Source organism: Cynocephalus volans, chromosome 1 (assembly GCF_027409185.1).
Source record: "Cynocephalus volans isolate mCynVol1 chromosome 1, mCynVol1.pri, whole genome shotgun sequence".
Lineage (NCBI taxonomy): Eukaryota > Metazoa > Chordata > Mammalia > Dermoptera > Cynocephalidae > Cynocephalus > Cynocephalus volans.
In genome coordinates this window covers 204,362,574-204,380,850 of record NC_084460.1, presented here as the reverse complement: position 1 = coordinate 204,380,850, position 18,277 = coordinate 204,362,574, and the positions used below count along the sequence as shown (strand labels likewise).

Genomic DNA, 18,277 nt, shown 5'->3' with positions numbered 1-18,277 from the left:
TGGGCTACGTGCTTTCCTGGAAAACACCTGCACACTCCCGCCTCAGTCTCTGTACTTGCTCTCTCTGCCTAGAATGACCCCCCCTACCGGTCGTGTGGGTTAGTTCCCTCATTTTTTTTCCCCTAGGTGTTTGCTCAAATGTCTTCTCAGTGTGGCCTTCCTCCCTCAGTCTGTTAACCCCACCCCGCCACTTCAGCCCTTCCTTCCCTTCTCTTATTTAATTTTTCCACAGAACCTTTGCTTCTACTTCCTTCATAGCCTGTCTGCCCCACAAATAATGCAATCTTCATGAAGCCAGAGACTTCTGTCTACACTGTTCATGGCTGTATTCCCCAGTCCTAGAAGAGTGCCTGAACAAAATCAAGACTCCAATAGTCACAGAATAACTGTATTTGGCCTTATTTACATTGGTATTGTTAATCTCTTTAAGAGGACAGTTGATTGTAATCTATAAACTAATCCCTGTTATTATAAGCAGAGTGATCTCTAGACCAGCAGCATCAGAGTCACCTGGGAGCTTGTTAGATATGCAAATTCTCAGGCTCCATCCCATCACCACTGAGTCAGAAACTCTGGGACGGGGACCCAACAATCAACCAGCCCTTCAGGTGACTCAGATGAACAAATGGGAAACATGAGTAAGTGCAAACAAATGTGCAATCCTTCCCAGGTGATGCTATGGCCGGGTTCGAGCGCACTAGTCTCTAGAAATGCCTTAAGGATCTAACAGTGGGTAACACTAGTGCCTTTTACCTCTTGGCACCTATTTCCAGGTCCTGTGCTAGGTGCTGGGATTGCAAAGAACTTACATCTTGGCCTGTTCAGGAAAAGCAAGGAGCCTGGCTTTGCCAGAGTCTCAGGACAGCTTTGAGGAATACTGGGAGATAAAATTAGAATGTAACTGGCCAGGTTTTGAAGGGCACTGACAATAGTAAGTTCAGTAAGCTGTGGTATGCTTCTAGTGAGTAAAGTGGCCTTCTGTGATCCAATATTTGTGTGGAAGGAAATATATGAAAAGAAATGAATTCATCAGTCAATTTCTGCTGTTTTAATGTAATACTAGGATTTGGATTAGTCCTTGAACTTTCCCTGGCCAAATTCCTCCCTGTAGAGTAGCTGGGGACCTGAGGCTTTCCACTGATATAAGGCTCTGTCAGTGTTTCTCCATCAAAGCCAGAATAGAGGTTAAAATAAGCCTCTATTAACCATGTCATTTATACTTTTATAGTGACTTTTTTTTATATATACATACAATCCACTGCCCTGCTGACAAATGATATGTTACTGACTTGCAGAACTCTAGGACTGATTGAATTATTTTTCATTTCTACTTCAGGAAAAAGGCTAAGTGGAGTTATTTTTTTCTACCTAAATGAATTCCTGCACTGGGCCAATATACACTTACCTCCCAAACTGCTATGAAGACAATACTTAACAAAATAGAATAGTAGTAAATATTAGTATGAGCATCTCTGTCAAATTTATGATAATTAAAAGGTGTTCATACATAGATTCATTTCATTTATTAGTATAGAGTACTGACCGTGTAGATGCAACTCAACATATATCCTCGCCCTCACTGAACTAGGTCAGGGAAATCAAAGTAGAACCAAAGGTGAACTTACACAGATGCAGTTAGTATAAACTTGAAAGTTTATTTCTCGAATTTATTTTGTGGCTTTGCATATAGCCAGATCTCCCCCCATTTGGGTGGGGAGGGCCTTTGTGGGGGGTGGTGAAGGAGTCATTGTGCAGCTAGTCTCCATCTCGCCAATGTAAGATCCACTGTGAGGGCAGTTAGCTGTGGTAATAGCATTCTTGCTGGGCAGTGGGAAATGTGCTGAACTGAGTAAAAGAGAACTTAAGTCTGTCATTGTCTGTCACTAAGCAAATTATGTAACCATAATCTGTATGTTTTCTGAATTGAAGTGGTGACCATGACTTAGATTTGGCAAGGATAGAATGAGAATGGGTTTCAAAGTGCTTTGGAAAACTATGACTACGAATTATATAAGTCAAAGTAATATAGAGATGTTAAGTTCACTGCTTAATATTTCACTGTTTGCCATGCTGACTTTCAAAAGAATCAACTAACATTTATCGTATTACTTATAGCATAGGCTAAGCTACTGCAACAGACACAAAATAATGTTTTATTTTAACTTATACATTGCAATTGTACATACTTATGTGGTACAATCTGTTTTGATACATATATATGTTGTATAATAATAGGGTCAGGGTAGTTAATGTAGCTATCATCTCATGCATTTATCATTTCTTTGCAGCAAAAACATTCAAAAGCCTCTCTTCTAGCTATTATGTAATGCACAAAACTCAGTGTTTTCAATAAGATAGAATTTACTTTTTAATGCGAGAGGCCAAAGAAAGGCAGAAAGATTGGGGTTGGTAGACAGGTGCTATAATAACAATTGCTTTTGCCACCCTTAACATGTAGGCACTGTCTTTGGACCCAAGTTTGTCACTGCCTCCAACCAGGAGCCAGGGCAAGAGCATATACTGGGCAAGCAGCTTGTCTTTTGGTTGGGGATGCCCTGCATATTGCACTCACTTCTGCTTATGTTCACTTGAGCAGCACAGGAGGCTGGGAAACCATCTGCAGCTCAGGAACCATGTGTCCAGCCAGGAGTGGGGAGGAAAGGAGATCTTCTTAAAAAAATATAATAGGGTACAGTTTAGTGGCCTCCAGCAAGTTGAGATATGTTTTACTGTAAAGGTCTGCCAAGCTTTACCCATAGTTTGATTTGCATTTGTCTGCTGCCTTGATATCAAGTAGCAGGCACAGCTTTTCAGCGGCCACATGTGCTGTATATTTTTGTCACCGTTAACTCATATTGATGAAATTTTCATACATGACAGGTATAAAGAGATGTTTTCATTCTGTGGGATTTGCTAGTCATCATGATACGTTACCCCTCTATCTGATATAGCACACTTTGACTTTTGTACAGTGTTGAAATCTTTGAGAGCCTGTACAACTTACATGCCATAGATGAGTAATGCACCAAATTGTTTGGTATAGGGGAAAATCCCCATGTGTTTGGTATCAGAAGTGTTGTGTTGAGTGTGTGACAGCAGAGGAGAAAATTGTCCTAATACCTTAATTACCTAATGTCTCTGTGATCTTTATAACCTTCTAAATTAAAAAGTTATGGAAGATCAGACCAGCCTAGTAATCTGAGTCTCTTGTTACTAGCCTGACTACATCCAGCTGATTAATTCACTCATTCATTTATTTAATGAACCTTTGAGTGCTTGTGATGTTCCAAATGCTATGGTAGGTGTTGGGAATACAAAAATGAAGGAAGACATGCTTAGGAGAGTTTGAGGCACTTCCAAAGGGACCTGTTTGGTAAATAGCCAGATATGCAGGATTGGACCTCAAGCATAAATCTGGATTATTGGTGGTAGATGAAACCTTAGTAATTGATCGGATTTCTGGTAGGAAGTGAAAGAGGACCTAGAATAAAACCTTAACCTTGATAAAGGACTGGAAGGAAGAATGAAGAGTAAGAGCTCAGTGATGGGGCGCTTTCAGAGAATACCAGGAAGGGAGTAGGACTTAAACTGTCAAGTGCTGCAGGAGGTGGTCATAGGATCAGGACCAAGCAACATCATGAGATTCCACCTTGGAGGCCATCAGGGGCTCCAAGGGAGCTGTCCCGCTGGAGAGTTTGCCTCAGAAGCAAGGTCGCAGTTGATTAAGGAGTGAATGGGAAAGAGGAATTGGAGATGGCTGGGGGAGAGAGAATGGCTTACAGCTGGGACTCCCGAATGGATTTGCTTGTGGTGCTTAACATTTAAAGATGTCTCCTTGGAAGAATTTATGTTGGTACAGATGCCAGTTAAGTATGAGACACCTTTCTATTACCTTGTCTGTAAAATTCCCACAGTGGGTATGTTTTAGTTCTAGTGTTTTACATTTACCGTGCAGATGGACCTTTTCATTAAGATGACGAAATAATTTTTGAGGGCAGCATTGCTTATGATAGTTAGTTATTTCCTAATTGTGGAAGTTCTGCATCTGATGATATTTCTGTTGACTTGAACAGCTGGCTTCCTTGTTGGTGTGCCTTTGCCTAAAGGTGAATTGGGAATTCAACATTAGTAGTCACAAAATTGCTGGCAGGATTTCACAAGTGCTGCCATAAGTTATGCTGATTATAATATGAAGATTATGTGGAGGGATTTTGGATCTCTGCAAGCTTTGGTACACTATTATATTTTAAATTTCACTTAAAATGAATGATACATAACATCTTTACCTTATTAGGATGTTTATAATGGGTCTTTCTCAGAACTGACCTATTTCAGACAATAGGAGATTCACATTAAGTGGGTTTATGCTACACAGATATGCAATGATCAGTATATCTATAAACCCCTAATTGCTTTAAGTATGTCATACTAATTGCCCTGAACGTGTACATTAAAAGAAGCTAAAGGCAAACTTCTCGAAATATCTCCAAAATGATTCTAATCTGCATAAGTTCTACAGAAGGAATAGATGTCTTTACAATGAAGTACCTTTGTAAAAATTTGAAAACTTATTATACACATGATTCAGTGTAACTTGGTGTTCCTCCTCCCCACCAATCCTAACTTTGAAATACTTTTATCAGAACACTGACAAGTGCAGGTAGAAAGGGGGTTCATTGTTTCAAATACCAGATTTGCTGTAGGATGATATAAAGGAAATTCTTTAACTGGGCTATTTTAGACCTAGCTTCCTGAAATTTATAATCAAATCTTTGTGGACATTTTCTGGGGCTGTCTTTTTCTAAATGCCACTTTCTAAATTTGTATAGTGAGCATATCATATTTTAACTCTCAAGAGTATGCAAAAGAAAATTAACCTAAATTACTGTATGCCGTCTGCCTTTTCTTTTAATCTGTTATGTACACCTTCTAAACTGTGTCCAAAGGGCTTATGAAGTTTTGCATCCTGCTTCTTTCACTTAACATTATGCTCTGAATGTTTTCTATCCTTTAAAAGGTTTTTAAGGAATTGTATATTTCTTCAAATGGATAAAGCACACTCATCATTTTGGAAACTAAGATATACCCAGTTTTTTCCTATTGGCACAAATATTTTGAACATCACTTGTTCTAATCTGATAATTTCCTCAGGATGATTTCTAGACAGGGAATTTCTGGATCAAAGGTGCATGGATGTTTTAAATTTCACGACATGTATTACCATATTCCTTTCCCAAAGTGTACATATGTAGGCAAAACACACCCTTGTATTTAAGCTTTTTAAATTGAGTCAGGAATGGAACAGTAATTTCTGTCCCTACGTACAAAGAGGTTTCTATATCAATCTACTTCTCTTTCCCTCTCATCCTCCCTTTGCCAATGCAAAGATACATAATGTATATTCTTTGGGGGATTTTTGTTTATCTAATTGTATTTACTTTTTTAGAAAACTGCTTTGCTGGCCTAATTTCTTTTGAAACTTTTATATTGAGTTCCTTCTTTTTTTTTTTTTTACTTATTGCTTTGGTATTGGTTGTGTGCATACATACATGCTTCTATGCATATCTGGTGTTTTTATTCGTCTCTTGGGTATTTGATATACACCGACACCTTTAAGTTTCAGATACACACATAGTATCTTTAAGGTTTTAAATAAAGAAGTAGATGCTATATTTTCTGAATTCATGAATACATGAGATTGTCTTTCTGTTGCTTTGTTATGTGAGATCTACTTGATTGGGAATACTCCTGATATTTATGGTTTGTCTATGTATCTCATTTCAGAGGGAATTTGGGGTGACCAGAAGCTAAAGAGCCAACCTTTTTTGCTCCTTGTTAGGAAACCTGTTTGGATGCTTGTGTTTGTTTTTTTTTTTTTCCCCCTCTTCACTATTTGTATTAAACTCTTGTGCCAGTGAATGTATGGATTGTTTTTCATTAACTCTACCTGGAATGTAATGAGCCCTTTTGATGTGCATAATCAAGTCCTCTCTTTTCTGTTCTCTTAAATGTTTTTTAAAGTTATCTGTTTGTATTCCAAATCTTATCAAATACTCAAACGTTATCATTGTTAGACAAACCTATATTTTTGTACTTTACGTCAATCACGTCTCTGTTCATTTTCATCTTTATCCTTTATTGCTTCATTTCGTTACAGATTAAGTTTGTCCTCCTCAGGACTGTGTGTGCATTTTTATTGTCAACTCTTACTTATTATATCTAATACGGGTTTTGTAATCATAAGGAAAACCAGGAGAATAGGATGTTCATCAAGGTAGCAACTATAGTTTTAATAAAGTCTTTGTGCTGAGAGAGAGGGGAGGTACGTTCTGGACAAAGTGAGGCTTGGCAAGCTGACATTATTCAGACATAATAATATTGAACATTAACAACAAGGAAGATGTGGATATGGGTGGGCTTTTTTTCTGTTTTCCTACATTACAGCAGGCTTAGTCTTCACTAACTGAATTATTCATATACTGACTGATTTATACCATAGAAATGGAAGAAGGGTTAGTGAGTTATATAAGTACCTAGCCTGGATTGGGGAATTTATTTCACAGAATGAGATGCTGAAAAGCAGACTTCCATGCATGTGACCGGTTCAGTGCCAATACGCCAAAATCCACAGTCCACTCTTTAAAGCACCCTTTATGGTAAGGAGGGCCACCTCATAATAAAAACCACAATATGGGGATAGGCATGCTTTGATTCTACGATTGCAGTTTATGTTGCCTTGAAATTCGTAGCTCACCCAGTTCTTTTATTTTATTTCATTTTATTATCTTTGCTGCTTACCTCATTATCTTTTAAAATCTACTTCTGTCTTTTCATCTCAAGCTTTTTAAAGAAGCTTTCTGCACTTGGGTCAGAGACCAGTCTTTCTGGACATTACTAAACATGTGAATACTCTTTAAGATGCTTTAATGATTTTTTTGTAAACTATTTTCAGAGTCGCACCCTTTCCTATGTTGGAGGATCTCTTTTTCTTGTCCTACAGTACCTCTTCTTGGGTTCCATGTTAATTTTTTCAATTTATTAATTCTGAAATGACCTATCCAGACCTTTTCTTTCTGCCTGTGTCTTTGACACTTTGAAATATTGTAGTCTCTGTATAATAATTTCCAGTATGCACTTGTTCTCAAAATTCTTGCAGCCACTGCGCCTGTCATATTTTCCTTGTTGGGACTATGGTTCCACTGTACACCACTGCCAGCCCCATTGCTACCACCCTCTATTGTTTTCTTGGAGGTGAAATCTCCAAACAGGATTATTCCCTGTGGGAGTTTTGGCCATCTTAATCTTACAGAATGATAGAGATTTCTCATTAGGTAACTAACTTTTCCAATTCAAGGGCCAGAAATGATAAAATGTATGAGGGCACTTCCTAAGTTCTTTGAGGGGAAAAATGGTTTCACTTTACAAAAAGTACACATAACCTTTCTATTTCTTTTTCCTTCGATCCATTTCTGTTAGCCTTATATTGGGGGGTGGTGAGGAGGGTAATAGCAATACTCAAGTAAAATCTGTTAGAAGCAAGAGGGCTATAGAGAAAAATAAGGCTGAAAAGGGATGGAGAATTCATAACCTTAGTTTCCCACTGGTAAGTGGTTTAAGTTGTTTGTTGTTTTTATGGAAAACTAAGTAAAGCTGGTTTAAATGGAAGCAGCTAGTGTTATTTGAATAGCTTTTAAACACAGTCCAGTGACAACTATGTTTAATGGTTGGAAGTCTGTATTACTAATCTCTGCCTACTTGCCTATTCTAATATTTGGCAACTATAGTCTAAGAACCATACACTTAAATCTTGTCTGGTAAGGAAGAGAAAATGAATGATGTCTTCACCTTGTAAAGTGATTTTGAGAAGAGATCAATGAGGGGTCTTCAAAAAATTCATGGAAAGATTAGTATTATCTTTTAATTCTGTTTTTCTACGAACTTCCTGAAGAACCCTCATACAATACTCTGCAAAAGGCTATGCTTATTTTTTGGCAGTCATGATGGTATATACTCACTTAAACCATTTTATTTAATCCTTACAACAGCACTATGAGTTAAGCATTTATCTCTCTGTTAAAGATGGAGAAATCAAAACTTAGATTAAATGATTTGTTCAGAGGTCACATAGCTAGCAAGTAAAAAACCAGGATCTGAACATGTCTCTTTGATCCTAAGATCATATTTGTCATTGTTATAACCTTCAGTTTCAATTGCTGACTTGAGTTAATCAGAATGAACAAAATAACAAATCTATTGGTTTTAATCCAAACGGCTTTCCAGGGCTTGCATGTGATTTGGCCCCTACCTACTCTCTGACTTCATTTTAAACTATATACCCCACTATCCTGTTCCCAGTTCCCCACTGGCTTCCTTAAATAGCTGTTCCTAAAACAGCACATTTTGGGGTTTTGGATATGCTGTTTCCTTTGCCTGCAGTGCTCTGGCCTCCATGTCTCTATTTGGTTGCCACCACCTCCTCTTCCAAGTCTTAGCTCAAATATCATTTGCTCAGAGTCCTCTTTTGATAACTTTATGTGAAGTAGCTGCCCTCCCCCCATTTAAAGTCTTCAACATCACCGGTTTATTTCCTTCATAGCTTGTAGCTGATCCGAAATTCATCTGTTCAGGCATTTATCTTGATGTGTCCCTCCCCAGAATGTAAGGTACTTGAGGGCAGTGGCTTTCCCCCTCTCGGTATGGCACTTAGAACGGTACGTGGTAATAGATGTTTGAATGATAATTGAATGAAGAATGGATGAATGACTAAGATTTATACATTGGTCTCTACTTGAGAACAACACCTTTAAAAAAAATTATTGGTTGAATGTATCTGAGAATGTCAAGTGTTCTAAATCATGTTTTAGCCTTGATCAGGACACTTAAAACTATAACCACATATGTTGCAACCTCTTGCAGTAGCAGAGATTTCTGCTTTGGTTTCAATGTGCCCGACAGTTTTGTTTCAATAATTATTCAGTACTTACCTGCAAACAAATCTTTATTCAATAAGCATAACCTTTTGGCTAATTATCTGTAACAGAATTATAGTATCTTAGAATCAGAACAGTTTTTAGCTAGACAAAGATGTAGTATACCCTCTAGTCTAACAAATACTTTGGAAAGGTAAAAAGACTTAAGACTACATGGGTAGATCCAGGATCAGAAACTTGGAACGGGCCCTTTCCGTTACATTAGATCAATTCCTATGTTTCTCTCTGCCTCCCTTACTATAGTGACTTTTTTCCCCCTATAAAAACAATATATTATGTATAACATTTAATAAGAAATCTATATTTCAGAAAGAAAAATCAATATTAAGCATAGCTCCCAGTTTATTTCAAATTCACAGAAATAAAACAGTAGCTTTAGTGGGTGCCTTAACATTGAAATCATTGCACACTATTCCATGGAAGGCAGCCGTAATATAGAAGCAGATGCCTGCAGGCTGGATCTTCAAACAGAAAGGGAAAGAACCCCAGATTTAGAATGAGACAGTATCATAAAAAATTTCACACACTGTATTTGTTCCAAGTAAGCAATTGAAACTCTATTACATATGAAATTCATATTCAGAAATCATAAATTAAAAAAATCAGACATAACCTATGGATTTTTCTATACAATTCTCATGGGACAAATGCTTCCTTTTTCAGACATGTTTTTTGAAAATATGGTTTGATTTACAGAAACCAACTTACATACACATTTCTATCGAGCAAGATGCAACTTACCTTTCATGTCTTCCTGGAAGCCAAAGATTTATCTTCTAAGAGTAAAACAAAATGCAATGTACTGTTTGGTGTATACAGGAGTTGAAGGAATATGGACATGTCCCTCAATGTGCACAAATGCCCAAAGAATGAGATGTGCATGTAGAAAGCATTCTATATAGTCTTCAGATACTGTTCTTTTTTATTTTGCTAGAAAATGACTGTCATAAGGCCAGTAGAACACATGGAATCCAGTGCAGATGACCGTGAAATTTAGGCTTTTTTCTGTGAATAAGATTTTTATGGCAACTCAGTAAAAGTCTAGTTCTCTAGTGATTATTTTTTTCTTTTTTTATAAAATGATCACAAGATATGGGGAAAATAGTATTCATCCCCAAATGGCTATGATTGTCAGTCATAAAAACTCCTGGAACTGGGAGAGACCTAGTGATTATGTTGTCCAAAATATTCCTGTAGAGATGAAGAGAGTCTTAGAATTCTGATGACTATTGCAATGAAGTTCTGTTTGTCTTTGTGCAGGAATACATGGACTCCAATAAATACATTGAGCATCTGCTAACTCAACTTGAAGAGCAACACAGAAGTCTCTGGAGGTGAGCTAAATTAATTTTCTGTTATTTGCTCAGGTAGCAGCCTCTAATGTTGATCTAAAATTTCACTTAGACTAGAGAATGTACTAAGTCCTTGTCAAGCTAAAAACTGCTGTTTCTAAGACACTATAGTCTTACAATGGCAAACTTGTAATGTTGTGGAAACTAGATTCCAAATTCTCTGATCCTTGCCTGCTTAAAGATTAAGTTTTCCTCTGAAAGGTAGAACATTTCTCCTTCAAAGTTCTGCTTCTCTTCATACCAAAGAAAAATATTTTTAGAATGCTGCTGTATAGTTTTCCAATATTTAGTTTTTGTTCTACATGGTGGGTTCTGACACCAGGTAAGAAAAGGTATCAGAATATTTGTGCAGGTAAATTGAAAATACAGATTAATATAGGAGTCATATTCCCAAGTCAATCATTTATTCCCAGGGAGCCTTTTAAGAATTAAGACTGGCAACGATGGCTGTGATGTCATTATTTAGCTTTTTAGGGTCTGTGTGGTCAGGTTTATAGGTGCTACTGTAAAATTTGAATTCCTTTTTCTAAATTCCTATAGCTCTTCTTGAAATAAATATGCTAGTGCTTAATTATATGATACCTTACATTGCACTGAAATTGTTTCATATAACTACCTTTGCTCATTAAGGGTGAGTAAGACCCTGAAGTCCTTGATTTTTTTTACCTTCTGGCAGTATGGAGGAGAGTGCTTTCTCTGTACACAGAAATGGCTGGCAAATACTTGCTAACCCCATGGCTTTCTTGCCAAACTTCATTGAAATCTGTTACTGCTGGGCTGTGTACCAGGACAGGTTGCCCCTTCATGTACCCTTGGAACAAATTAGAATAACCTCAATTAATTTTCTCTAATGAGTTCTAGTTCTTGGGTAAAGTGCCACATATTTTAATTTTTTCTGCTTTTATTAGTTTTCCTGTGGGAGAACATCTCTGGTTACAGTAATAGAAAATATTCTATTTCTATAAAGTTTGTTTGCAACTAACATGTACACCAGTTAATTTTATATGACTAGATGCAATATTTGCTGGATTTGTTTTGTGAGAACTATAACCTAGTTTTGATAGGGTTTGTGTGTGTGGACCAGGGTATTAATAAAATCAACAACAATGTATATAGGGTTGTGTGCCTTTTTAATTTTTTATTGATCTATTAAAAAAGTATATTCTTAAAGCTATATATCTGGTAAGTAACGTTTTACTTCAACTGTCTGTATAGAATATTTTGTTTTCTCCATCTTCCAAGGAAAAAATACAGAAAAAATGATAAATATCATCTGAAAGAAATTCAGAATTTAATTTGGTCAGTAAGTACATCTTACATATCATTGTGGAGGAGTAATGGTTTCACAGGCTCTTTGAAACAACAAAAAACCTGCATGGAAAAGGCTATCTTTCCTGCTTTGAGGTAGTTAATAAAAACCTTTTGGTCTTCTCAGATATGATTAAATTAAAATCCCATTTCAGGCACAGACTTAATCTAACATAAAGTAAGAGCTCAGAATTTTGTGTACAGTCACTTCCATTTTCCTTCAGAAATGGAATTATTACTGTAGAAGAAGCAGAGCCTTATACATAGTGTCAGAGAATCTAATAAAAACCTCCTTTGAATAACAATAGCGGGCAATAATGACATTTAAATAGTGAGAATAACTACCAGGGAGAGAGTGTAAAATGGGTAGCATTGAAAAGAAAATGAAAACCAATAATATCAGATTCATATACTATTTATTGAATCATAAAATTACATTTGATTATATTGTACAAACAGATCCTGACTTGACTGACTTAAAGTGACAGGCTTTATGATGGTTATTACAATATATCATAGCTGCACTGTAGCCAAATGGTATTTAGTGAATATGTGAGTCACAGAGAGCAGTGTGGAAAACCTTTGTCGTTATGATTAAATTTTTTAAATGCTTTATTCATGAGTTGGGTAAAATCTAAGATGTGCAGAGGATCATGGGAATGGCATGTCATGTACGCAAGACAACTAGGTTGCCTGAAGTTAAACAAACATTCCCATAAATCAGTATATGCCCCTTCTGATTGTATTATGCCTTTGATTTGTGGCTGCTACAATTATCATGGAGTGGGCTATCAATCACTGACGCTGACACCGATGGCCTTCCATTTATACCTGAGCTAACTTATAACTTAAGAGACAAGTTCTGACTATTTAGCTCTTCCAATAATAACCGTGGTCAGTTATTATTAAATAATTCATGGCCTCCACCTTTGAGGTCTGATGAAAAGCATGGTAGACACAAGGCACACTCTTATTGCCACTTGCTGAATGATAAGAGTGCAACAAATGATAGAGGATTGGGTGTAAGAATTAAGTCTTCATCTTTATGAGGAGGGCTACCAGTCTTTTATAGATTTTAGTCGTTTTTTATAGCATAACCATCTGCTGTGACACAAATATGTTATTGTAATCACACTCTTAAGATAACTGGTTATTTTGGGACCCTGTTTAGTATTCTACTGAAATAGACCTATAATCTATCTCTGGCTTTTGAAATTGCAAAGGAATTTGTGGAGTTCAAATATAGCTGTCTAGCAATGAGCAGTCATTTAGCTCAACTGTTTTTGTTTTTGTTTTGACACCAACAGATCCTTTTGGGGGTGGGGGAAAGTCTGAACTGAATTCCTCTAAAGAGAATGGAGTCAAAATCTACAACTTAGTCTAAGAACTGAGAATAAGTCTGAGTGGATTTAATTTGCTCTGCGTGTCCTTGATTGGGTATGTTATTTTATCTTTAGTGACAACATGTATACTAATTGATAAAACATGATCCTAATTTTCTGTACCTTTATTTGCTCTAATTTTGAAAGTATTAGGAGAAAAAGGATTTACTGCACTTGATGATTTTTCTCTCATCTGTTACTATTTCTGATTTGGTTAAATATATCTGTGACTGACAGTAAGAAACAACTGCTGAGAATGTCTTCTAACATTTGGTAAAAATCTTTATCCATTTGTAACCTCAAACTAAGAGTTTAGAACAAACACAGACAGTTGGAAAATACAAATTGAATTCATGAATATTTATGGGATTGAAATACTCTTTCATGCCACACATGTGAAATTGTGTATGAAAAAATGGAAGCAGCATAATACTACAGCCATGGGAAAAGGACTGGACTAGAGGTTTTGGGACCTGGACTCTTGTCCTGGCCTGCCCATACTGGCTGTTGGGTAGCATCTGAGACTGAGTTTCCCCATCTGTAAGAAGGTGTCATTATAGCTTGTATTAAAGATTACTGAGCACTGAGACTATATAAAACATACGTCTAGGATATTATGTTGCATTTATAGAACATATACAAACAATGCTATTTTCAATAATACTTACATATTGTGCAGTGATACAACTACATAATACATATCATAGAAAGGTTCAAAGAACATGTGAATAGAAATGACTAATAACAAATACCTGACAGCTTGCCAGTAACTCAACCAGATAATGTCAAAGTATTCGTTTCAGATTTTCATAAGTCAGATTGGAGACAGTGTTATTAAAAGCCTGTGTATTAATACAGAATAAGTAGTTCTGCATAGCCAAAATCAAGTTATGAGATCTGGTGAATGCGGAGTGCTGGCTGCCAACCCACAGATTCTAGATCACCTAAGTCCCATTTGAACAAGCTATATCTGGATGAGAGTTTCTCAGCCAAGGTACTGTTCACCTTTGGGGCCTGATAGTTCCTTGTGGAGGTGGGATTGTCATGTGCATTGTAGTATGTTTAAGATCATCCCTAGCTTTGATCCACTATCTGCCAGTAAAATCTTCCAGTTGTGACAACCAAATGTCTCCAGACATTTTCCAAATGTACCTTAGAGGGCAAAATAATCTCCTCTCCCCTTCAAGAATCAGTGATCTAAATAAATCTTTGAAAGATTGTGAGCATATCCCAAGAAACACTAATTCTTAGGTCACTATGTTATAGGTATTTAAATAAATAAAAGTATTCTGTGGTGAAATAAACAACATACTAGGTAAACCCAAGTTTTAACTTTTTGTTTTAATGACTCTGAGAAGTTCTGAAATTAATATTGCTAATATGTGCTATGCATATGCTAATGTAGAATATAAAATATAATTCTGACTTAAAAAAAATGCCCAAATCTTATCTTTCTTGGATCATCTACTCCAAGTCTCCGAGGAACATGCCTTAGGAAATGGTAATCTATCCAGTTGATATCCAAATACATAATATCCAAATATCCAAACATATGACTTGTACCCCTTTATGGGTACTGGTATGGGTGACTTGGTGAAAGGGTATCTAGCAGTGTGAAGAGTCTAGGTTGTTGGTTAAAAGGGAAAAGTCCACATAGAAAAGACAATCCCAACTTCTTCATCATTTTCTTTAGTGGGCAGCTCAAGCCTCAATACCAGATTTTAAGAATCTGTAAACTACCGATTACAAACTGTTTGCCCTAGTCAAGTACTTAACTCCTGCTTCCCAAAGGGAAAAATGATAGTTTCTGGTATCACCAGGGAGAGTAAAACACTTAACTGAAAAGCACGTAGAGAGGTTCCGCGATTGGGAGCTCATTATTTCCATCAATATAATGATATTAGTATATCCAAAATTCTTTAAAATAGAATTTCCCCTTTGCTTTCTTGCTTGCGTGTGATTCTTGTTCTAAGGAAAGAAATAGGAAAATATTGGGTAAAATCCGTGCTTTCATTCTCAGGATTTAAATATTGCTTATCTAAGTACAGTGAACATTGAAATAAAATAATCCACACTCCAAATGCTCGTGTTTTCCATAATCTTGATATATTTATACATTTTGGGGTAGAGATTAACATCAGTGTCTCTAAAGTTTCTTCCAGCTCTAAAAGAGAGAGGTTATAATTTCTTGCTGGGAAGACACATGCTATTATCTCTGAGAAAATGCTAGTGTGTTACCTAGAACCTGCCCTATAGGTGTAAAATAAAGGCAAAGCACAGTCTGGCTCAGAGTCTCTCAGAGATTTACCTTCTTTGTATCCTGTATCTTAGAATTATATTATCCAGGCATCCTAAGATGCCTACCCTCGTGGGGTTAATTTATGTAGACTAAGGACATGCCGAGTATTAAACAGGTTGCCTTTGCTGTAATCATAGACCTCCGCTGGGAGATCTTAATTGGCAACAAGTAAAATTGCTCTGCATGAATTCTTAGTGGTGGACACAGTATAAAATAAAACTATCATTTGTTTTTTAAATCCCTTCAAGAGTAAAATAGGCTATCTCTCGGGGATAGAATGTGTAACAAACAAAGGGAGAGCTCAGTGCTCTGTAATGGCAGTAAAAGCTCTGAAAGCAAAACATCATGCTATGCCAACTCAATAACAGCATGCGGTTCCACTTTCTGCATCCCTGTTTGTCTCCCATGAGGTCAAAGGAGACCAGGGCAAGCCATCTTTACATTCTCTCTCCTTCCTCTCAACCCTTGGGCTGAATTTCTAAATCATAGCTGTATTCTCCGGCAAGAGCAAGCCCCAGGGCCACCATCAATGTCATTCCCCAATTACCCATCAGGGGTTGTTTCAGAGATGAAGACAGTCCCAGACCCCTGCCAAGATAAGAGCCTGGCTTCTCAGCCATGCCCTTTGCCCAGTACAAGGGAGAATAAATCAGGGGTCTGGAAATGGGGTATTGCTGCATGCTTCAATGGTTATGTCATCCCTGGACAGTGATGGGGAGGGCTTTGGGCTAAGCTGTACACCAAGGGATACTTATTATAGACTGCCAGTCCTGCTTCAGAGGAGCAAGGGAGTATGTAGGTGGCTTCTGATAGTTGTGGAGCCCTTAAAGAAGTAACATCACTGTCTCGCGAGCAACTTTTGTTCAGCAATGGAAGATGCTAGTAGAACTAAGGCCAGAAAGATGTCTGGATTGATTGAACCAGAAGATCACCCAGGTTCATGTCTGACATAGCACTTTAGGATTGATCAACATTACAGCTTATTTAGGTGACTCCTATGTGATCTGCATGTCTGTCTACTTAGGAAGTGCCTTGTGTTTGAACTCAGATGGGGGGCAAGGAGGCACCAAACAGATCAGGGTGAAACTCTACACCAACTTTATATCCTTGATATCCTGTTTATTATCAGATCTGCTCACCTTTCTTTAAAGGGCCATGCTCATCCATCAGAGAACATACATTTAGGTCCTAACCTAATAAATATAAAACAGACTGCTTAAAACCTTGTGAGTTTTATCCCTTCTCCTTCACTCCAAACGTTGTTTGTAAGAAAAATCCATATGTTTATCAAGACTATTCCACCGGGGAGTTTTGGCTGGGATGGATTTGTAAAACACATTAGGAGATTCTGTCTTTCAGAAGTTTGAAGAAGGCTTCAAGAGGAGGTGGGGTTTTGATACAGGTATTGAGTAGGAACAGAATTGGTGGAGTAAGGGCAGATGATGAGTCAGTTATTGAACAGATTAAGTTTGAATTGCCTTTAAGACTTTAGGGTCTAACCATAGAGGATGAGAAAATCCGTTCTAGAGATTTTTTATAGTTAACGGTATAGTCATTAGATTGGCCTACAAAAACATAAAATTGTCCTCTTAACGTAACTGGGAAATATCCTCACATTAAAGATGGATTTACTGCAGCCACAGGAAAATTGGGTTGAATAATATTGTACAAGTAGGCCCACAGATGATTTGAAAATAATTCTACTTCTAGTTTCAACAGGTTTATGTTCAAGATTCACTCCCAAAGTACTAAAAATTATTTCAACATCAATAGGACTTGGGGGTCACCCAGAGAAATTTACCACTATTTAATCTGAAGACACTTATCTTAAAACTCACTTCTTATTTTTAGATCCATGCTTATCTTAATATGACAGCCAGGAACCTAATGTGATTTATTTATATGAAATTAAAATAAAGAGCCTTGAGCAAAAGGCAGTTCATAGATTTACTTGGGGTAGTAAAGACCACAAATATACCCTACTAAGTTAAAAGAAACTCCAGCAGGCAGTAGTATAAATGACCTACTTGAAATAAATGTGTGTATTAAGGCTGAAGTACGCCCACGATAAGAAATGACAAAATGCCTTTTTTTAATCTGGAAGGAGAAATGAAATGGGTAATTTACCATGGCCTTCTATTTCATTTTAATTTTAACGGAAAAATTTGCTAACTTGTTAGTAAATATCCATACTTGTGACTCTTATTTTTTTTTTTTTTTTTTTAAGAGAGATTGTTAGGGCATAACTCTACCTATCTATATAGGTAACTCAGGATTTAAAAGAAGTAATTTTTTTGCTTACCTTCCCTATTCTTTTTGAGTTTTCCATATTCAGAGGCCTGGGTTCCAGTACCTTACCTCCAACCCCCTAAACCCTGGGGGAGAGGTATTTGGGCCTCTCTGAAAAGAAATATAATTTTTTTCCCTCAAATGCTTTAACTATGGCGTACTATATAATTTTGTATTACAGATTAGCCCTTGAATAATACAAAGAGCTGAAGATGGAAAAAGCCTATGAATCAAAGACTCAGGAAGAGGTTAACAAAATTTGAAAGTGGTTAGTAGAACACAAGCTGGGTATCTCAGGGAAGAGAACTTCTAAGAATGCACATGGCCATTGGAGATCTGGATGAGGTTGGCAGCCTGTGGCTACAGACGCCCTCTCAAGGTTGCTTGACGGGGACCTGGGCTTACATGCTGCTCAGGCTTTGTCTTCTCCTGGACACTCAGTGATTAAATATTATAGATGTTTTCTCTGTGGCAATAATTGTAGATTTTTACCAGATGTAAAGGTCTGCCTGACAAAGGTGCTGCCGTTCTCAACTCTGTGCTACCGTGTTAATCACTGTAGTGGATTGAATTATGTCCCCCAAAACTCACTGAAGCTTGAAGTGTTCCCAAGTTTTATAAATTAGAAATTTAGCCCCCACTGTGGCTGTTAAGAGG

General features: G+C 37.1%; 1 protein-coding gene across 1 annotated transcript in view; it reads left to right on the top strand.

Annotated features, from left to right (window-relative positions):
* Positions 1–18,277, top strand: part of NCKAP5 (NCK associated protein 5) — a 787,163-nt gene that overhangs the window by 231,141 nt on the left and 537,745 nt on the right. The window contains exon 3 of the mRNA XM_063085140.1: positions 10,251–10,324. Within this exon, the coding sequence (XP_062941210.1) occupies positions 10,251–10,324 (74 nt within the window). The remainder of the gene's footprint in view (positions 1–10,250; positions 10,325–18,277) is intronic.